Here is a 22,625-nt window from a genome sequence, read left to right on the forward strand (position 1 = left end):
GACTAAACCCAAACAGAAACATCCCAGTGCAGTGCTTGACCTTGGCTTCTGCCACTCCAAGCTCCTGTCAGAGGCATCAAAAAGGGTTTGAGCTGACTGTGCAGCATTTTCCCTGCTCCAGCCCATCCTCTGCAGCACAGCCAAGAATGGCAGAGACACAAACAAATGCAATACATCTTGATTCCTCCCACAACATAAGCCAACATGACACAGGAATTCTAAGACCAGGAGTTTGTGTGCGCAGATTAGTCAGGGCAGTGGTTGTAATTGCATCTCATTTGACTGCCGTGCTCCTCATAAAGAGGCGAGGCTGCTAAGAGCCTCAGCAACCATTACCTTGCTGCAAATGATAGGCTTGATCTGGCACAGGACTGGGAGATCTCCGTGTAGGCGGCCAAAATTTATTAGAGAAATTGTTAAATTACAATGACTCATATACAAAGATAAGATGCAGTGCCTTCTGAAAGGCAAAGACCCATAGAAACTGATACAGATTACCCAGATACCAGTGACTACAGCAGGCTAGACAGTAAAATAATGATCACCTTGCAGTTAATCTTAGTGGAGTCATCATTTCTTCTAGTACATCCAATGGGATGTGTACATTGTGTCAGCACATAGCTATGACCTCCTGTCGGCTGCCTTTCTGTTGCTGTCTATCTCAGCAGCATCTCTTCTGTCCCTACTCCATCCCAGGAGCTCTTTCCTCCCTTGCTTGCTGTGTTTAAACATCCAGAGCAACACATCTCTATGGAGCATTTCTAAATTCAACATGAGGCTGCTCTCATCTCTAACTGGATGGGGGAATAAGAACTCAACTCACTCAGCTCTATTATTAGACCTTTAAACTAAAAAAAAAAACCAACAAAAACCCAAAAACCCCAAAAAACCAAAAAACCCCAAACAAAATCACTGTTCATTTCTCATGGAGAATTCAAACCCTTCACTGGCATGTTTCTAGAAATGTTTCTTTTCCTGCTTGCAACAGTTAGCAATGATGGAGTTGTAACCCGATGCACCGGTGTTGTTCTGGCGATGAGATGAGCTGTCATAGGGCTGCACAGACCAGTGCTGCTGTCCACAGAGCCAGCAGGAGGCTGGCTGTCAGTCTGGGTATGGAGTGAGGGCGCGGCGATGGGGTGCCTGAGGTGCAGGAGCAGACCTCATAGCCGTTGTTTGAGCGGTTCTCATCGTGCTGCCCTGGCCGGGAGCGTGCCCCAGTCCTGCTGCTCCCGGCTGCCTCGGGGGCGTCGGCCTGCATCTCACTGCACACCAGCCAGTCCCTGGCGATGGGCTGTGGGTACCCGGGCTGCACCTCCAGCTCACTGTCCAGCACCTTCCAGTACTCCTTGCCCTTGAAAAAGTAACTTGCACCTGCAAAGAGACCAAAAACCAAACACAAGGTGAGTGGTGGTGGGTGCTGTCCCAGAGGAAGGTCAAAGGAACACTTGGAGCAGTAGAGGAGCGTTCCCATCCCAGCTGAGCCTTGGGAAGTGGAGGCAATGAGATATCACTGCTTGTTGTCAAAATCCCCTCTCGCTGCAGGAGGGATGCTCCAGAGGGTAAGGTAATGTGCATGGCCAGCATCTCTCACATCAGCCAGGAGCCACCAGCAGCTGGAGGTGGATGGGGAGGTGTTGCCTCTTCTGTGATGAGTCCTAGAGCTGTGTCCTGTGCTGAGTACCTCCTGGTACTGTGAGTGTGTAGGGTCAAGGCCCTGTGAACCCACTGGACACACCATACACAACTCTCCTTCTTGTAATAGGGCATGGTAAATCTGGAGATTGTGCACTAATGACCTGCGATGTGTGCTGTTGACCCTCAGCTCAGAAAAATAACCTGAGCCTGACAGGACCCTAGGAGCCTTCTGGGCTCAGGTGCATGTTTTCAACTCTGAACTGGGAGGTTGTAAATTCTCTAAGCAGGCCCCATGCTCGGGGAGACTCCTACTTATGGAAATGTCACTCTCAATAGCTTTGGAAATTCAGCTTGAAGTCTCTGGAAGCTGCCTGGTTTAATGATTGCTAATACACTGTTAGGTCACCAGTAAATAAACCCTGGAAACGCCACTTTGTTGTGAGTGAATAGCCGATTGTAAGTATCTCCTGTGACTAAATTTTTATGTTCTTTTCAGGGGCAAGAAACCACTGAGAAATCTCGTCCTCAGAAAATAATTTGCAACTCTGAGAAAACATCTTTAGAAATATTTTCTGTCTGCATCCTCATATATTCAGCTAAAAATCCAGTGACAATAAAACCTGCGAGGAGCAAATTGGCCCATACAAGGATAAAAATCACTGCAAAACAGCATCAACCGTGTTCTATTAATAAAGTGCAATAATATTTTTGTTGCCTGTTTAAAATTACAAAGTCTTCTAGAGAGCAGTGTGGGGAACTCTGGCAGGAATCACACCTCTCTCTTTGGCTTCCAGTCCCATCATATCCCCTTCATATCCCATCAGGGGCTCAGCTTTTGTGTTGGCAGGCAAGGTAGAAGGGGCTCAATAGAGCACTGATTTTTTTTGCTGTGCTTTTTTAAACTGCCCTATGGACTCACCATCCGACCACCTCATGGCATCATCTAAAGGGCTGGGTATTCCTTTCCACAGGATGGCCTCCGAAGGATACCCGGGATCCATCCTCCGCTCATGATCGTCATAACGCCAGTAGAGATTGTCCTTAAAGAAATAAGTCTTGTCATTGTGAGCCCAGGAGAAAGCAGCATCGATTCCTCCCAGGGGCAGGCCAAAGTCCGAAATGGGCCGTGGGTACCCTTCCTCAACGTTGTTGTCTTTGAAGACCCAGTATCTGTCTCCTGTGGAGAGAAAACAAGCACTGAATAAAATCACATTTGCTTCACAGCCTAAACTAGTATTTCCCCACAGATGAACTGAGCTAGTGTTTTGTTATCTACTGTGGTGACAGAGCTTTGGGGCTGAGCTCTGGGCATTTAAGGATAGGAATAGGAAGGGGTCAGCCCATTAGGGAACCTCTGGCTTTGAATAGCTGCTTTTTTGTGTCAGGTTGTCCATGGACATAGCCTCACTTTGCTGCTGAAAGTATGACTGTCCCAGGATGTGAATGCACTGACAGCATCAGTACAGCTGTCACTTTTATGTATTTAATGGAGGCATTTGGTTTTCTGCCCCTTGGATTTCTGCCTGATGTTCAAAGAAACAGTTACAGGCAGCTTTTGTGTGCAAATTTGGCACTTTCTGCAGGCTGTCTGGCTCCTGAGAAGCCAAGCATAGTCCACTTTGGAAGAGAAATCACCACTTTCTAGAGCCAGGTGGGCCAAGAGACCTGTGGATTATGAGGATGTACAGGGACTGGATAAATCCCATATGAGCAGCTCACTGCTTTTCAAGGGTCTTACACGGCCACCCTTTTGGCCCAGCCTAGGGCACTAGAGAACTGTCAATACGGGATGTTTTTTTCCCAATAAAAATGAAGCATGATGGGACTGGGCCCTGGTCTGTGTGAGAACAAGCAAATGAACCCAGATGTCTCAATTTATTCATAATTCTTGGGACAGTCTTTCTTCTTATACAACATCTCTTTGGGAACCTGCAGTGTCCTTTTAGGTATTGCATAGCCTATTTTAAAGATCAGACTTTTTCATCCCTTGAATGTCTGAAGAGGTCCTTCAATGCATGCCCATGTATCAGCAGAAGGACCTTAGAGGCCAAGGTAATTTGTGTTCTTTGGTTTCTGTTCAGGGATCAATGAAAGAGAGCTGGAGGGAGAGAATGAGTTGTACTTTATAGCAAAGAAAGTTCTGAGTTTATGTTGGGAGCAAGGCAGGACTATCACACACAGAGAATGCGTGTCTTAGAACAAGATGTCAGCTGTGACACCTCTGGAGTTCCAGCCTCCTGAGAAGCTGGGAGGAGCCCCTGGACCTGAGCTCCTGGCTGGTTGCTCATCCCCAGTAGGAAGAGATGAGAGGGAGGGAAGGGAGTGAGGGCGGCTGTGGTCTGCAGACCTGACTGGGAGGGTCTAGAGCCAGACGATAAGGGGTGGCACACTCCAGTTGGCCCCATTCCCTCTGGGAAAGCAGAGCAGGGCAGGCTGCCTGAGGCAGCTGGATACACATGGCAGAGCCTTCCATAAGCTATTCCAAGGGAAGATGCAGGGCTTGTGGCTCTGCGGGGCTCAGCATGCTGGCTGTCCAAGAGGGCTTCGTCTGGACTTGAAATGGCCTTCTGGAAGCCTAGGGCTTTATGTGGGACATGAGCCATCCTTCTAGCCTGGCTGGGGGAACGGAAACCAAATTATTGCTTCCAGAAGTGTTTGGTTCAGCACTTCTGAAACCAATAATTGCACCATGTTTCAAGCAGAATGGTCGAGAGACAAAAAGCAATTTCCAAACAGGAAGAATGGAGGGCTGGGGTGTGTTTAGCACTTCAAGTGCACAACTTCGGTGAAACAAAAGTCAGTGCTTGCCAGGTCTCAGGGTTGTAGTTTCCCTGAGATTCTCCTTGGGGTTGGTGTTCCCCAAGGTAATAAGGGTTCCCCCAAGGTTGCTGTTCCCTGGGAGTTTCCCCTGGGTTGCTGTTCCCAGAGGTAATAAGGTTTTCAGTCTTCTCTTTGCCCTAAGTGTTACACACCAGAGGTAGAGACGACAAACTGAGTCCGCCGGTGCACATTTCCAAGGTTGTTTATTCTTCATTATCTCAGTCCTTTTTCAACTCTGCCAGGCACTTCCCTGGCAGGGTACCTTATCTTAGTTCTTTCTCAGCTCTGCAAGGTGTCTCCGCAGAGCAGGACACGCGGCAGACTGGGCGGATCAGAGAGCCCCGTACCTTATGTACGGTCCCCTTGACCCAACCACTGTCCGAGACGTATTTTTTATTTACAAAATTTTACCAATACCTATTACCTATACTAACATGTCAGTTCTACTCTAAACCAATCTCTAAAACCCTACTCAGCACAAGATGGGGGACGAGAACAAGAACAAGGAAGACAGGGGCCACTCCCCAATTCCTCCATCTTGTCTCTTCAGCCCCATATGCTAAGAATCCTAATTTCTATATTTATATTCTACAACAAACCATCCACTACTTATTTCAAATTCTTAGGATTTGTGATTCTTCCTGCATGTGAGTGTTCACTCCCATGGACAGGAATCAGAGTCAGTGTCCTCCTGGGACCTGTGTGGGTCTAACTGACCCCCCTACAGATCCCAGACCCCCATGTCCAGTCTCCAAACCCTCCTGGGTGGCCAGAGGGATGTTCTAGACTCCGACAGCCAGGATCTTGGGTGACATTGAGAGCATGGGTGGCATCTAACCAGCACAGGTGGATGGTCTGTGGGGGACTCTGACATTTGTATAGAAAACAAGAGCTAAACTGTTCCTCCAGCTCTTCTGAAAAAAATTGCTTGCAAGTTTTTAAATAAAAAAGAGAGAATTATACCACTTACTTAAAGAAAAAAAAACAACAACAGAAATATAATTATTAATTCATTTTTACTTTCTCTCTGACTTTCTCTTTTCTCAGCAACAAATACTAGAAGAGAAAAAGTCAAAGGAGGAGCACACCACCTGTGAGTGTGTGGTTCCAGCTTGTGTTTCATTCTTGAAAAGCTCAGATTTTAGTTACATTTGGCAGAACTTTATCTTCACTGACATTTCCCTCATTTTCTGTGGAACATGACCATTACCTTTTGCTTGCCTTCCCTGCCAGTTCATTTCTCCTGATCTTGCTCATGGACAACAGGTTTCAGACCGGCCCTCGAGATGCTTAACATGTGGCACCGGTGTCTCCTGCCTAGCACCACATTCTATACCTCCAGCATCATGTTTACTCTCACCTTTGAAGAAGACAATCTTGTGGTCGCTGGTTCTCTCGTAGACTGCGTCCAGGCTGTCCAGGTTGAGCGGCAAGCCCCGCCAGAAACGGTGAATCTGAGCCGGCTGGAGGGAGACCAAGTGCTTATTGCGAGTCAGTCTCCAGAAGTACTTGCCTGGAGGGACAGACTGGACATTACTGAACCACACTCAACCCATCTTTGCTGGGGGGGATGAGTGCTGGGTGGACGGTGGCAGAAGGAAGCAAAGTGTGTGAGATGGGAGACATGATTTAGAGCCATCCTGCTTTCCAGCAGCAGCTATGACTGCTTTCTATTTCTGGCAGTCATGAGAAGAAATACCTTTTTTTTTGGATTAAAATAATCCTCTGGACATTGCACTGGAGTTATACTCCTGGCCCAGAGTGTGAGCTGTGGCACTGAGCTGGGGCAGGAGAGAGGAGCCTTTTATCTCCTCCCTCCCTCTCTGGACCGGACCTCCTGCAACCAGGTACCAATAGCCTTAAGCAAGAGCGTCCAAAAAAACATCCCTGTTCCTCCTCTCCTGAAGCAGCCACAGCTTCCTGCACACAGATGTCCATCTGCTTTCATGTTTGGAAATGTCTAGGATGTTACATCGAAACACAGATGGGTTGTTTTGCAATGAAGACAGGGAGTGAGAAAGGGGGAGAAAAACATCTGAGTAGATCTGGAAGGGTTGAAGTCGGGAAGGAGGCACAGTTAAGGACTTTGGTACGATCTAGAGGTGAAGGATATTAAGCAGACACTGCAGTCCCGTGGAGTTTCTGGGATGAATGTACTGGTGGTGCCAGCAAACGCACTTCAATACCTGCAGCAGCACTGCCCCAGCCAGGAAAGAGTATTTTTAGGGATTTCTGAAATATTCGGGATAATGTAAAAGGAAACAGATCTATCCTTTGTAGGAAGGATGGTAAACTTTTTCCTGCGAAAAGAGCCTTATATAGGATTTCCTGAGGCATCTTAATGGTTTCAGGGACAGCTCCAAAGCCAACTCTGTGTTAGATCTGGGATTCTCAGCCTTTTTGCAGCACATTTCATGCTGTGTTTTCTCCAGAGAGCTCCATAGAGTGATGTGAGCCAGAGCAAGATTTAGGAGGCCACTCTCAACTTTGTCTTGCATTTGTTAATGCCTGTTAGAAATTACTGCACATTATTTGCATGAATTCCTGAGACGAAATAATCAATAGAAAGCAAAAATGCATCTTCAGATTTGTATTCCCCACACACTCAGCTCTTTCTCCAGAGCTGGCAGATTGTGATACCAACTTTTAAAATTTTATGGAAAATGAATTTCAGCCTAATAATGCAGGACAGAAAACTCTAACGTTTTAACATCTGCAGAGAGAGAGTTTTATTCTAATTATAAGGATTTATATCATGTTCTTGTTCTTCTGCTCCAGTTTGCATATTTGCTTTATGTTACTGAAACATAAATGAATAATATATTCCAGTATGGTAGGAAATTGCCATAATTACAGGTTCTTTTTAAGAATATAAAAAACCCCGAGGATTCAAATTTGGTGACCATTTTACATCAACAGAAACATATGTAATTAAATAAAGATGATCTCTGCATCTGTAATTATCAAGGCACTAGACAAGGTCACATTTTCACTTTTTTAGCAAGAAATACAGCTCAACTTAATTCCTTCTTTAGCAGATCAGTATCTGAACTTTGAAGTGCCCTATGCTCATCATAGACACAAAGGGAAGTACTCAGTACTTTTGACATTTCACCCCTTTGCAAGGGATGGGCTCAGCAGGTGAGCAGCTGCAGCAGGGAAACCTTAAATCTGCCCTCCAAGTCCAGAATAGCATGAGCTGTTGGTTACTTTGGTTGGATTTTTATAAGCTATCACGAAAAAGAAAGAAAATAAAACACTTAAGTAGCAAAGAAATTCTGAAAATGATGATCCCTGTCTGCCTGGGCTCATGATTTGCCATGGCCCAGCCCACTCACCAAAGTGTTGCTGTTGCATGGAGGATCATCAGCCAAAGTCAGATCCATGGGGGAACTGCTGCCATTGGCATGCAGAAATAATTTAAAAAATAAAATCCCAACCCCATATTTGATTACAAAGCTCAGTTTAAAACCTCCTCCGAGCTGGCAAACTGAAGATGATGAAAGCCAAGTGTGAGGTGCTGCTGCACCAAGATGCGGATGATGGGTTGAAGAATTGCTTTCTTTAATTCCAGGTAATTTTGATCCCACCTGTGTACCTTGCTGTTCAGAATTTGGCTGTCTTTGGCAAGACTGCTGCACCCACCATGTAGACACAAACACACAGGCTAAAGGTGTTTAAAACTCCGGGAGTCTGTGGTGAGGCACCTACATCAAAGCACTGATTCCAAAGAGCAGAGAACCCACCGTTGCCTTCAACTCAACAAGCCTGTGAGTTTTGGGGACCTCCAGTCCTGGTGCCTTCGCAGCAGTTTCTTTCCATCTAGGGAACCAGCAGGATCAGGTCAAAACAAAATGCATATCGAGAGACAAAGCTCAGCACTAGAGATCATTTAAATCCTGTCCCAGAGATGACATTCCGGTTCCTTCGTGTGCAGGACGGTTCAGGGAGCAGCAATGGGGACTGCAAGGAAAGTGCTGGGGTCTGGAGGCAGACATGCAGCTGGTGCTCATGTGACCCTGTGCTCTTTACATCTGCTTTTTGGCCCGCTATAAATATATCCAAAAATAGACACCGAGATGGATTTCTCCTTACCTTCATTTTTCCCCTCTGAGAGACACCCATTTATCCTGACACCAGTTCATGTCTCTGAGTTTCCTTTCTGTACTGGGAGTTTTTGGAGATGGCATCTGAACAAATAATGCTGTGGGACAGTCTCCATATTGTGTTTCCCTCAGGGCACAGGCAACACCAAATTCTCTGGAGCCCTTTTGCTGTTCTTGCCTGTGACCCAAGGCTCATACTGATACTCAGATGCTGGGACGCTGCTGCTCATTCCTGGGGCAAACTCTTCTGCTTCCCTGGTGGATGGCTTTGGGGTGGCCCAATGGTGGCCAGGGATGCAAAGAAATGCCCATGGGCATTTTTACACCTTAGAAAGATGAGAAAGCAAGCCCAGACAGTCCAGCCTACACAGGCTCTGCACAGCTGAGAAGGCACTGATAGGATCCTCATCAACAGCTGGGCACCCCAGGAACACGCTGGCAGCAAGTGTTTGCTGGCACAAAAACAGATGGTCCTCAATTGTGTACACGCTGTCTTTTGAGAGATACATGGCAAGCAGCATTAGGGAAGGTGAAGCATGGGAGGAAAGGAAGGCTGGAGGTACCCAGGAAGAAAGCAGTGGAGTGTTGTTGCTGCTCTGCTCATCCTTGGTTTGACCTTGATTTTGACTTTGGTAGCACAAATATCAGATTTTAGCTCTTCATCTGGGCAGTCCGGTGCGACAGATCAGAGGGAAAACTGTTGTGCTGGATTGTCACCAGTCTGTCCACTCAGGTATGTGAGATGCCTCCCAGAGTCTGTGGGAGCAGCCCACAAACCCCACAGCTCATCCTCACCACCCACCCCAACCTGTCCCACACTGCACTGCCTGTGGTGCTGCCACACCAAAGCCACTGCAGAGTGACACAGGCACAGACCCCTGGCGCTCACCTTTGAAGAAGAAAGCCTCTCCCCGGATCTGGGCCACTGCATCAAAGTGCGTGTTACACCTGTTGGGCACATCCCGCCTGAGCCTGTGGAGAGATGCCCAGGTGAGCAGGGCCCAGACAGGCAGTGAGGGAACCCCCGATGCCTCCTATCCCACGGACTGAATCACCCCTGCTCCTGAACAACACTACGGGCTGTGCCCGTCTGTCACTCATGATGCTCAAGCCCAGCCACGTCCACAGGGATTTCCAAGGCAAACCTCAGCCTGAAGCCACCTTAGGCTGACAACCTTGAGCCACCAGACACCATTGCTGAGAGTCGAGAGGGGACATGCTCTACATTCACCAGCTTGTGTGGCTAGGGAGGGCTGAGCTGGTTTTCCACTCCTACTGGCAGAGTGTGGCTTGGCGAGCTGCCCCAGGGCAGCAGGACCTGGAAAACAGCCAAGCAGCCTCTCGCTCTGGCAGCTCAGGATGCTGCTGCTCCAGGGTTGAGCTCCAAAGTGCCAATGAGAGGTGACAGAGCTGCAAAGCAGAAAGTACCTGAGACTAAAACGAGGGACCTGGAGGAGTTGTGTGATACTCAGTGAAAGATACCTGGTGAAAGCCACCTGGCAAGTGGCAACTAAGATACTGAGCTGCTTTAACAAGGTGGGTGGGGAAGGCACGGAGTAGGAAGGACAGAGCCATAAAGCCCACACAAGAAATTATGACTGATGGAGGAACAAGGAGAGGATGCCAGGAACATGCACAGAAAAGCTGCTGCGGGTGATAGGGAAGCATAAATCTACTCTGCTGATAGAAAAAATTGTGTTGAGCTGCCAGCACCAGTTTCACTGCCCTCTTTGGCCACAAAATGACAGATGTGGAGGCAAATCCCATCCACCCTCCGTGCATACAAGGCAGGAACAAGGGGATGGCATGTGCAAGTTTTCTGCTGCTCCTGCTGCTGGTGTGAGATGGCGGCCTTCCACACCTGCAGGGACAAAGACTCTCATATTTCAAGGTCCAAACATGGCCATAAGGAGCCTGGCAGATTAGTGCCTTTAGAAGCTACGCACTGAGAAACGTAACTAATGGGATTCAGCATGTTAAAACAAAAGGAGCATGAGGTGAAGGTGACCTGCTCCATCTCTGCTGCTCTCACTTGAGGCGCTCTTGGTGTCTGGCAAAAATATGTGTGACCATCACCTCCTCCCTTTTTTGTTCAGTGTCTCTTCTTCTCATAACTGCCCTGCTGCCCTGGTCAACATTTATTAATGAGCTATATCCTGCACTTCCCTCAATGAGGCCATACTTGATGACACTCAGTGTAAGCAGCCCTTTGCCAGTGCTAACCTGCATTGGAGTCAGACCATCAGTCCACTTGTTCCAATATCCACTCCCTCAGGTACATAAGGCTGTTGCTCACTGTGGAATGATTTAGGTAAGTTATGCTTGTGCAGTTCAGGATACTGCTGAGGAAGTTTGATTAAAATTCCAGCGAGGATGAATTTACGTAAGGGTGATGGTGACAGCTGTCCACTAATATGACTAAAAATATTGAGTTTTTGTGAAATATCCAGAGATCCAGAGAGAAATACCAAAGCCAGAGTGAGGAGGCAAGATACTGATGAAGCAGGGCTTCACTACTGCACATCATTTGCAGGAAAGAAAGAAATTTGACTTACGGGACAGTGGAGCGGTTCTCTGGCAGCTCTGGCAGGATTGGGTGGTCATCTGTTTTGCTTACTTTGGGCTTGGCTGTGGGGGACACAGACTCCCTGACCCCTGTGTAGAAAAGAAGCAGTAATGGGGAGCACCATCCTCCCTACCATCTCCATTCACCCCAAAAAACAGCTATTCCAGTGTGTCCTGCCATGGCAGGAACAGGCTGTAGCCATGTCAGAGACACAAACTCACCATAGAGTTGCCAGATCCGGACTTTGTCCTCGTAAGGCAGGTCGTACTTCAGAGGATCACCCACTGGACCTTGGTAGTAGGGTCTCATGATAGACTCTATGGCAGAGATGTGGGTCAGGCCAATGGCATGGCCAAACTCATGGACAGCTACAGCAAATAGGTCCATCCCATGAGTGTCTGGAGATAAGGACAACATTGAAATAAAAATCACTAAGTATTGATAGTAATTGGGGGTTGCAAGAGCTGTAAGAGAAAGTGCAGGTTTATGTTGGATAAACTGGAAAAAAGATTTTTGGAATAGGTAAAGTTTGAAAAAGACATTTTTTTCCAGTTGGAGACTGGAGTGTACCATATGAAAATGGAAAGCAAGCCAGACTTCAGCCTACACCAGTCTGGGTATCACCCCTCTTATTTCCAGATCACTGTTGGCACCTGAAAAAAGCTGGACAAAGGGCTGAGACAGCAATCACATCACAACCATCTGCTGAGTGGCACTGCAGAAGCTGGGCCAGAACAGTCACTCCCTGCACTCATGCCTGCTGCAGCTCCAGACACAGCCCAGAATACCAGGTTTCTGCAGCCATCAGCCAGGAGCTTGTCACATCCTGTGACAATGAGCCAAGCCATGTGCCAAGGAGCCGGGGAGTGTCAGCAGTGCCCGCCTGCCCACAGCGCTCTGTGGGGCTTTCCTTGACTGATCTGACACGCTGCTGCCCTGGCCAAATCCATCTCTCAACCTTCCTGTATGCACACAAACACTGGAATGTTCATTATTGGCCACCAACCTCCTCTCACTGTTGCCCTGACACAACAGTGGTGGGTGACCATGTCCAGTTTGTTTTCAGAGGATTTACCGTCTTCTCCTGTTACACAGCTTGTGCTGACAGGGCTGCAGCTCTTGTGTCTGCTGCCTTTGGCACTTTGATCCTCACACATCACAATGGGCATTAGGGAGACATTGTTGAACATCAATACCTCCTTTGGTGATTTTTTTCCTTCAGTCTGGGCTATCTCTACTATATTCACTTTCTCCAAATTTCCTTATTTGCAATCCAACTCCCAGTGCCTCACACCACACCCATATACAAACCAATCCTATCCTCTCCAGGGCCTGAGACACTCATGTAAGGAATTATTGCTCATTTCCAAACATACGTCACTGCTACCAAAGCAAAGGAGAAGCTGCTCCCAGGAGCCGTACGGGACTGAATCTGCTTGGTGCATTTCCACCACCCAGCTCCAGACAGGCTGGTTCACATGTCTGTGCAATTTCTGCCCCTCTCTGCACAGCAATGTCCTGCAGAGCAGTACCAGCGAGCAGCAGTGATTTTAAGTGTGGTTCTTAAAAAGATCGTGATGTTGAGTATTGCAATGAAGAACCAATGAGATTGGAAAGATCCCTGTGGAGCTCTGGGGCATGTCACATTCCCTTAGAATGACTGGAGAGGAAGGAGTTGGCTTCTTTGCCATCTGAGATGGCTACTTTTTTGCACAAAAGTAGCCAGGGCTGATCCTGCCCAGTCCTTAGTGCTCCTTGCCAGGTGTGGGGTGTTGGAGCAGGGGGATATCCTTTGCTGAATTTTGCCTTTTCCTTCATGATTATTATTTACAGTGTCTGTAACCAGGCGAGATTTTTACAACCTGTGCTGTTTTCCCTGGCACTAAGAGAGAACAAGACATATGCTGTCTGACATTTTAATGCCAGACTGACAACCTTGGGGATATTTTTATATCACCTACCAAGTGGTTGTTTTTGAATCAGTAGAGAGAACAAAATAAATAAAAGATGAAGCTCAGACAGCTCCAAGATCATCAAAACAGAGGGCAGGCTGGCAGGCTCAGCCCCTCATCCCTCGGTGGTGCTTGGAGGGGCACTCCCTGCAGGATCGCTGGCTCTGAGCTTGGTCCTTCCCTGGAGTTTGTTTCACAATGCACTCTCAACCACTAGCTGCAAAACTGACTCCAGTACTAACACATTCACTGTGGCAAGCTACTGACTGCAGCACTTGCTTCTGCCCTGTATGTCTGCAGATCAAAACTGCTGCTTTTTTGTTCCTTCCTGATAAGAACCACAGTTGGGGCTGCACACTAGCATGAAACAAGGAGCTGGTGTAATTCTGAAGGATCAGCCTGTCCAGACCTTTAATCTTCCCCTCAAGACCTCCTCCAGCACCCCTGGTGAACACTCCTGCACTCCTGCCCACGAACACTCGAGGGGATAGATAGAAGTCAACTGGTGGGCAGGAGGAAGGTATTAGCTTGTTTCAGAGAAGACAGTTAGGTTTCAACAAAGTCATTGAGCTGAGGCAGCAGGATCCCACTAGGAGGCTGGTGGACGAGGTGGCATGACAAGAAAATTAGCAGCTGGTGGCTGCAGAGAAGACTTTCTGTCAAAACACGCCTGAGATGAAGGCTGGGGATGTGATCCCCACAGATGGTTTGGAACTGAGGAACACTTGCTTCTGATACTCCCTCCGCTTATTAAAACTCTACTTTAGCCAGGTGAGATGAAGAAAAAAAATAACAGAACTGCAGCTTGTAACCATCCTGGTGTCAGGTAATAGACAGGAGATGGCAAGAAAAAATAGGCCTTTTTCCCAGCACAACACAGAGCCCTTTATAGGTAGGTCAGCTAATAGTATACTTTAAGAATAGAAAACTAGGACATGTGGCAGTGAAGGCACCCAAAAGATGTCAAAGTCAGAGAATGCAGTCTCCATCCAAGAACTCCAGCAGCCGCATACCCAACCTGCAACCTTCCAGGTGACAGAAGAGATGGAGACTGCGGTTGGGAGATGGGGAGCTCTGCAATTGCTGGCAGGATAAGGAGAAATATGGAGATGCCACTGAGGCTTCCAGGAACATAAGAGCATCGTCAACACTGCCTGGGTTGATTTCGCTAGCAAGGCTGAGAAAGGAATCAGAAGACTTCAGGGATCCTGAAGCCTGGGGTAAAGGTGTGGCAGAAGCTAAACCACTCCAGCCACCAGAGCAGAAGAGAGAAATTGTGAGGCCTTGTGCTTGGCTGCAACTCTCCCACTCTGACCTACCTGATGATCGGAAGGTCCAATATTCATCATCATCAAAATGAGTGTCCCCTGCTGTGTGATGGTCTCCAGGGAAAAAAGCATGTGCCACTGTCCCACCAGGCCCGTCAAAGGGATAGCCATCATTGTGATCTGCCTTGGAGAAGTCTATCTGGATGTCAGCATTGTTTCCTGCCACTTCATGGAAATTCAGTGGGGTGATGTCACTCCAGACCTTCAGGGCATAGTACATCAGGGCTCGGACAGTGTCATGGCCCAGGTGGGACTCTTTTGGAAAGGTGCGAACTCTGAAATAAAGAGGGCAAAAAGAGGATGCATCAGTAGCACGCAAGATCTCCAAGAATCACCAGTACTGGCTCTGCAGGTGCCTGGTGCATAAGAGCTGCAGTGAGGCCTTCAGAGCTTTTTGCATTTTTGGCTGAGCTGGAGTGGAAGAAAAGTCACTGTCTCCTGTATAACCCAACTTTGAAAAAGAATTCCAAATATTGTTGATTTAATAGAGGAGATGAAAAGACAAAGATGCAACAAGGCACCTTGGCTTCCAAAGGAGTATATTTAGATAATCTTTTGTTGACAATTTTGACAAAAATATACACGCTTTCCAAGCAAATGTACTGTTAACTGAGTAATTATTGACAAAAGCCTACTCTGATGGATAACTTCTGGCCAGCTCTACACCAGTAATAACAGATACTTTATTTTTTGTGCACTAGCACACCAGCCAAAGTGTTTTCGTAGTTTGACAGATTTTTAAAGGCTGAAGCAACAATTATGATCACATCACTTACCCTCCTGCATTCATACGGTTGTGGCAGCATTATTTGGTACCACACCACTTCCCGTCGCCAATGGGCGGTGATGACCTGACTAAACTTCAAGAGGTAATTGCAGCCATCAGAAGGGGTTGTCACACCACTCAAGCTCTTCACAAGTAGCAATTTGAGTGCTGGGAGATACCATGGGTGTGAAAAGGGGAGTAGGAATAACGTGCTTGCTGAGGTTGGGAACACATCCCACACCCTCAAGAGACAGGCAGCCCAAAGTATGCATCACCTTTGGGCCAGGGCAAAACTAGTCAGCGTTAAATCTTGGATAGAGCAAAAAAGGACTCACGAGAATAAGAAGAAATCTCACTAACAGTTCCTCTGAAGCACTTGGGAAGCTCATCCTAGAGATGGTGGGAATGAGGGGTGAATCAGGCAAAACACATCACAGCTAAATGAGCAAAAATCATTCATATCTTTGCCTTTGCTATCCCTTGACTGTTTGGGGAAAGAAAAACCTTATTGACTAATCTAAATGACTTACATGTATGCGACACCAGATGATTGTAGGACTTCAAAGAAAACACATTTGTAAAGGAGACAGCACAGAGGTACAAAAGTATGAGTAGGGGATTAGAAAACACAATTTTCAGGCGATTTCTCATTTATAGAAGTGACTGTGTCTGGATCTAATCCTCTACAGTACAGAGAAAAAGGCCACATGGATTCCACATACTCATTAACTAGCTGTCCTCATCTTTCATAACCCTCCTCGGGACTTAGGTAAACCCTTTGCTGTTTTAATTTCTACTGAATAAGTCATTATACATGTAACACACACCATATTTAGCTCAGGAATTATGACCCTTCTCCAGGATCATGGTGCCTAAGGCACAGAATCACATTTGGAGACCCTATCTGCTCTTTCCTCCTCAAGCTCTGCTCACCATGTGAGCTCTTTTCCTTTCCTTTTCTTTCCAGCTGTAGAATGAGGATAATAAATCAGATCTCCTTTGCACAAGGATGGTGGATAAAAAGCCCTGTCTAAAGAAACAAATATTATTAATATTCATCTCCAGACTCTAGAAGCATTAGATTAAGGCAGAAACAGTATCAATACCTATTCTACTTCTTACAAAAAGTCCTACACCTCTGAGCTGACCTACGTTTTATTAATATGCTGCAGGTGTAAGTGAAAAGCCCCTTATCCTTTATTCATTATCACTGTCATTTTCAAGAGAATACTATCAGGGTTTTTCAATTCACCATCTGATTTGATTGCTGGAGCTCTGCTAATTGTTTTCAACAAGATTAGGAAAAGACTATTATGCTGATAGGATGTTTGTTGGCCTTGCATCACCCAAGTCTACTGAAAAGGAGGCACATTTCTAACAGCATTCAGATAAATAAGCTTCCTCCTACCGTAATTTATTAGTATTAGTATTAGTATTAGTATTCTTAGTAGTAATAAATGGCATTTAGATTTCCAGTGGAGAGAAACACTCCTTCTTCTTGGATGTAAATCTCTTCTCTTACACAACTCGGATCTTATGTTCCTGATAGAAGTAATTGGAGAGAAAATTCTTTGCTCCAGACAGCCTCTGCCAGCCAGAGGGAGGGTGATAAGGACTAGGCGGCTCAGTCCTTCCAGCCAGCCGACCAACACTGTCCTTAGCTGCAGGGTCAGTCATATCCCTCTGCAAATCACACTCTGGGACACCCTGAGGAGTGTCCATCCCTGTGGCGGATGGGGCTGCAGGAGGGAGCGTCAGCCACAGCACTGGAACTTGCAGCTGCCAAGCAGGATGTGGTGTTGAGGGGCACAACTGGATGCCAAGGAGAAAATCTCCCCTCTGCATTTAGAGCTGTCAGGTAGCAGCATTGCTATGCAGACGAATGCTGACTCTCACAAAGTCCTGCCAGTCCTTCATGTGTCCTGGGTCACCTCCTTTGCCTGACCCATCCCAAACAGATTTTGTGTCTAGGATGGTTAAGCAGAGATTAGAGAGGACTGATCTGCCTCTGTTTGCCATTGAGAGGCACCCACACCTATTTTGATTTCTGGGTTCCTTATTGGTTTTTGTCCTCCAAAAGACAAAAATGGGAGAGTATCAGTGATGGATGAGAAATCAATAGCTTGTTAATGAAAGTGTTCTTTCACTTTCCCAGCCCTGAAACCACAGACAAAAAAAACAAATGCAGAGAAGTACCAAACACAGCAGGCTAAGGACTGCTTGATAAACCTAGCCTGATTTTTCTTGGAAGGGGAATGAAGAGGGAATGGTTGAAAGGGTAGACGCTGATTTGGCAAAGGTGCTTTTGCAGCTGTCCAGAGCCATCCATGGCACAGCAGCCTTGATCCAGTGGTACCCTGGTAGTGCTGCAACACTGCCCTTTTCTGCAGGAGGAAAGCATTGGGTGCTTGAACCCTCCGTCACCCCCTTTAGCACTTAGACTATCACCCAGAATTGCTCATTATTTTTGTTTTCCTGCCCTTTATCACACAGAACGCCAGTCACCCCTGAGCCAGTGTGCCTCCACACACCTGCCTGCTCTCTGCTTCAGCTCCTCGGGGATTTTCCTAGGAGGGTCCCAGTTGCCTGTGACAGGAGCATTACAATAACCTAAGGCAGCTTGACACTGAGAGGTTACAGTCTGTCCCCCTTGGGCACCTGTCTCCCCCAGACATGAGGGACAAAGCAGTCTGGCCTTTGGATGGGAAGTCCCCATGGCAGGATGCCACTGATTAAAGGAGGAAAGCAGGAGGGTCAGGACCGTGGTGGGGATGGGAGCTCAGAACTGGGGCCTGCACACCCTTGCTCTTGACTGCCACCCCTCCATGCCCGAGTAAATCCACACCTGAGCTCAGGCAGTGGCACCTCCCCTTGGGGGATGGCTCAGGACACTCAAAGCAATGGTGGGCAGTGACTGACTGGTGCCACTGGCTCCTCTGCCAGTAGGGTCTGCTCCCGTTCCAGCAGCCCGTGGCCTGAGCATCAGTGTCAAAGGCTGCAGCTCTGATGAGATGACACAAAGGAGTAGTCCTTAACTACCGACAGATGAAACCCAGTTCAGTTCAGCACTGAAAGAAAAAAACTGGGAAATTTTAAAAGCTGAGCTTCCACGGCTCCCCCTGCCCCAGGGAGCTCAAAGTGTGCAGAGATGGGGCATGGCCCTGCTGCTGCACTTCCCAGAACTGCTGGGAGACAGTGAGCTCTGGGAAGAAATGGATATGCCAGCTATGAACTCCCCTTCAGTGGGATGTTAGCAGAAGCAATAAAGCAAAATCATCAAGTGAAAAATAAGGCTGCAAACATGAGGAGGAAGTGGCTGCGGGCAGCTCTGGTGCGATGCCGGCAGAGGGCATCCACAGTATGCCACTCTCTCAGCAGCTGCCTTGGCACCTGGGGAGAGCGCAGGGAAAATAAAATAATAAAAATGCAATTCTGTGGAAAGAAAATGCATATGCTGCAATATCCTGAAAACTCTACATGGAGATGAGGCACAGAAAGGCATCTATTTCTGATGCTGTAATGGGATGCTACAAGGCTGTACCAGGATGCTATGAGGCTGAACTGTGAGCTGAGCAGGATGCAGCCTGTATTGTTTTGCTCTCTGAGCTCTCCAGGTTGGTTGTACTCAAAGGTAAAAGGAAGAAACCTGAATGAACAATTGCAAGGCTGAAATAAACAAGCAAGCAATTGTTCATGTTTTTCTTCAACTTTTAATCCAAGTCAGAGTAGCATCTAGTTTTGTTTTCATCTTTAAAAATCTTCAAGCAATGTGTAAAATGTAAGCCAGTAAAACTTTTGTGTTCTATTGGCTGATTTTCATGGCAGTTTCCAAAAAGCCAGTTTAATCTCAAGTGCTGGATGTAAATACCGCATTGGAGTTTCTGTAATGCTATAGCGTTCTGCTGGCTACAAACTACAGTTGTAAAATACAGCTCTTTCTTGGACAAAAGCCAAGATTTTGGAAAGGATCAAAGAATAAAAAGCAGGAATTACTTTGTCAGGAGATGGATTTTTTTTTGTGCCTTACATATAATATTGTCTCAGACCTAAACCCCTTTTTATGGCAATTCTTGCTGCAGCATCACAGTTTCCAAGAGAATGGGAAAGAAGTTTATTACCCTTTCCCCATCAAGTCGGTGTTGGGCATCAGGGAGACAGGCTGAGTTTTTATAACATGGGTCACTTCATGACATGAAGCCCTCTATGAACCAAAATTGTTTCTAACTGAAGCTGAATTATGTTTATCTTTTCTCAAAATAAAAGTCTCAAATGAATCTGCTGGAATATAGACCAAATCTCTGCTAAGGCCATAGTTTCAACATGTGTCAACAGCAATAGCCAAGCTGAGATTTTTTACTGCAGTGGGAATAGGACTGTCTCTAGGGACTATGCCAGGATCAATGAGAAACTTATTATTAATAAGGAGAACTCTCCATCAGATCTACATGTGTTTTCAGGACAGTACAAGCACCTCATGCTGCACACTATTCTTAGAAGAAAAATCACTGCAGCACATGTTATTTGAGGGAGGAAAAATGAGTCCCAAAGAGCACAAAACTTGGTGTGACAGGGATCAGTTTGCTTGCCAACCCTGATCTGCAGCATATTTCTGAAAGCGGCACCTGAACTTCTGTGTCACAGGTGCAGAGGGACCCACACATTTCGCTTCCTGACATTGAGGGAAAAATACACGCCTGTGGCAAGATTAGGAGAAAAAAGGTGACTTCATTACCCAGAAAATGCTCCTACCCTCGGACTTGGGTGTGGCAAGAGAAGAAGCTCCAGGCTTGGCAGCTGCCTGAGAAAGCACAGAGTCCTAACGAACTCAAGAAAAAAGATGCTCTAACAACCACTGCAACCCAGCAAAAATCTCCCAGCTAATTTGCCAGCCAAATCTGCACCATTCCCAGGGAGTACCAAGTGGGTCCAAGAAGTCACTGATGAGACTGTCAGGAGAACAGTTAAAATAAATAGTCCATGGGGTCCTGGGAGCCCAGAGGGACATGTTTTAACCATCACCCTAAAACTCATCTCAAAGCCATACTTACCAAAGGTGACTGCAGAACTGGTCTTTTACTGCAAGATTTCAGCAGAAATAGACGAATTCTTACCTCCAGGACAAGTTCCTTTTACTCCACTTGGTGACAGCCTGGGCAAATCGCTTCCTCCGGGTCTCTTCAATGGTGAGGTCAGGCAGAGAGCAGCGAGGGGTCTTCATCAGCTCCAGGGTGGCTTCATCTAGGGTTAGAGAAAAAACAAGAAATCACGGGAATGGTGGGTTAAGAGATCCCAGGGGGACAAAGAGATGGGAAATGAAATGTTAAGAATGAACCAGAAGAGCAAAAGTGGATACTTAGGAGCCCACTGGGGCCTGGCACCAGCCCCAATATGTTGTGATGACACCCACTGAACACTCAGCCTCCTACGTCCCACTGCTGCTCCCACCACTGGACAGCAATTCCTGCTGGAAGCCCACCCGTAGCCAGCTTTGATTATGTTTTAAACCACATTTTTTTAAATATTCTGTTCTGTTCTCTCTTGATGAATTTCCCAGTATTCCTCTGTCAAGGAGAACATTCACATGTAAATAAACTCCATCTCTGTTCAGCTAGGAGCTCATTTGAAGAATGTCCCTATTCCTTCTTATTAATTTTTTAAATGAATGGAAGCTTCAAGTGTCTCTTCTCATCAGCTGAAATGCAGAAAAGTTCTTTCATTCACTCATTTCCCTGCTGACTTTACCTCTTAAACTCTGTTTTCATGAGCAAACCCACAACCATGACCTGCCCAGGGCAACCATCCCTCTCACCCCAGCCCATTTTGAACAGCCCCTCTGACAATGCAATTTGAATGGCCCCTCCTGTTCTGGGGTCTCCTGCAGCTTGTGATGCAGTGGAAGAGAAACTATTGCACACGCTCAGTTAAGACCAGAGAAAGGAAGTCCCAGGTTTGGGACGCAGCCGCAGCTTCAGGGGACCAACAGAGGGATGCTGGGGTGTTGGGATGGATAGAGACCCCGCCTGCTAATTAGCTGCTTCTCCTTAATTGTGTCCTGAGCAGCAGAAGCACGCTGGACCCAAGGTGGGAGGGTCACAGAGGGAAGGAGAGCAGAGATTCTGCAGGCTGGGATAATGCTGGCTTTCTCCTTCCCTCAGTGAAGGCATTGAGAGGAATGACCCTGACCACGCTGGTGAACTCTGCTGCTTCAGCCTGCCCTTGGACTGCTCCCTCCCAGGCAGATGTGCCTGCCACACAGATGGCACTGCTGGCCAACGGAGCTGCTGGAGCAGATGATGGGCTCCTGGCTGGCTGGGCATGACTGGGGAGTACCTAGAGCTGCTGTGGCTCGGTGAGATCCCAGGAAAGCCCCAAGGAGCCTCCTGGCTCTTATGTGCTGTGGGCAAGAGCAAACAGAGTTGGGGTGATGCAATACCATCTTTCTCCCTTCCCTGGGTGTGCTCCAGCAGCAAAGAACCCAAAATATCAATGTATACAAACTGGGAGGCTTAATCAGGATTTTTGTTCAATTCAGTTTGAGGCTACAAGTAAGGCTTTGAACATGACAACTTTCTCCCTTTTTTCCCCTTGTCTTTTTAAATTCTTTTTGTTGGTTTACTTTTTTTTGAACACACCAAGAACTATTTTAAGCACACTGAGAACCCCGAGGGTCTGTGGGTCTGTTGAAATAATTGCTTGCCTCAGATTCTTGAAAACACAAGGCAACAGAGCACCTGAGCCATGTAATTACTCTTACAGCTGCAAACTGGGCCATATGCTCCACCCAGGTGATCTTTTTGTGGAGCTTTTCCTGATGCTGCTCCAGAACACAATACCATGTCCCTTCTCCCCCATGGACCTACAAGAAGCCATCCCTGCCTTGCTCTGCACCAAGGAGAGGAGGGGTCATGAGCCACTGACCTAGGACTCCTGTGGCCTCAAGCCCCCCGAACCTCTGCATGGCAGTGATGGCCTTGGTGAGCTCCTCCCGTGTCTGCAGCTGCCCCGTGACAGGGTCCGGAGGAGGCAGATACCCAAATTTTGTCAGCCAGTCCTGTGAAACAAGGCGAAGGGGAAATGAGAAAAGAAAAGGAAGGAAATATAGACACAGGGGAAGACACTCTGAAGGTCCTGTCCCTTCGATGCACCCTAATGGTTTGAGGGCATTAGCTTAATAGTTGGACTTGATGATCTCAAGGATTTTTTCCAACTAAAATGATTCTGTAGGGGTGGCTTGTTTTACCTTGACCTTCACAACACCAGGATTTTGTTTGGAAATAAGCTCAGCGATGAAGTCTCTGAGCCACTTGTGCCACACAGTCATCCAAGACCTGAGGCAGATGACCTCAGCACTGACACAAAACAGAGCCCTCCTCTCCAGCATTTCCACACTCCCTGGTTTAATCATCTTCCTGCCAGCTGCCCCAAATTATTTACAACCAGGTGTGCGTC

The 22,625-nt window shown here is 47.1% G+C and overlaps 1 protein-coding gene across 1 annotated transcript in view; it reads right to left on the reverse strand.

The window, feature by feature from the left end:
* Nucleotides 1–222: 222 nt before the first annotated feature.
* The window catches only part of MMP17 (matrix metallopeptidase 17), a 47,952-nt gene continuing 25,549 nt past the window's right edge, over nt 223–22,625 (reverse strand). The window contains exons 2-10 of the mRNA XM_063416065.1: nt 22,095–22,227; nt 20,288–20,414; nt 14,402–14,685; nt 11,352–11,528; nt 11,120–11,219; nt 9,454–9,536; nt 5,819–5,971; nt 2,558–2,815; nt 223–1,374 (exon numbers count right to left, since the gene is read on the reverse strand). Of these exons, the coding sequence (XP_063272135.1) occupies nt 1,049–1,374; nt 2,558–2,815; nt 5,819–5,971; nt 9,454–9,536; nt 11,120–11,219; nt 11,352–11,528; nt 14,402–14,685; nt 20,288–20,414; nt 22,095–22,227 (1,641 nt within the window). The 3' untranslated portion in view covers nt 223–1,048. The remainder of the gene's footprint in view (nt 1,375–2,557; nt 2,816–5,818; nt 5,972–9,453; nt 9,537–11,119; nt 11,220–11,351; nt 11,529–14,401; nt 14,686–20,287; nt 20,415–22,094; nt 22,228–22,625) is intronic.

Source organism: Prinia subflava, chromosome 19 (assembly GCF_021018805.1).
Source record: "Prinia subflava isolate CZ2003 ecotype Zambia chromosome 19, Cam_Psub_1.2, whole genome shotgun sequence".
In the NCBI taxonomy this organism is placed as follows: Eukaryota; Metazoa; Chordata; class Aves; order Passeriformes; family Cisticolidae; genus Prinia; species Prinia subflava.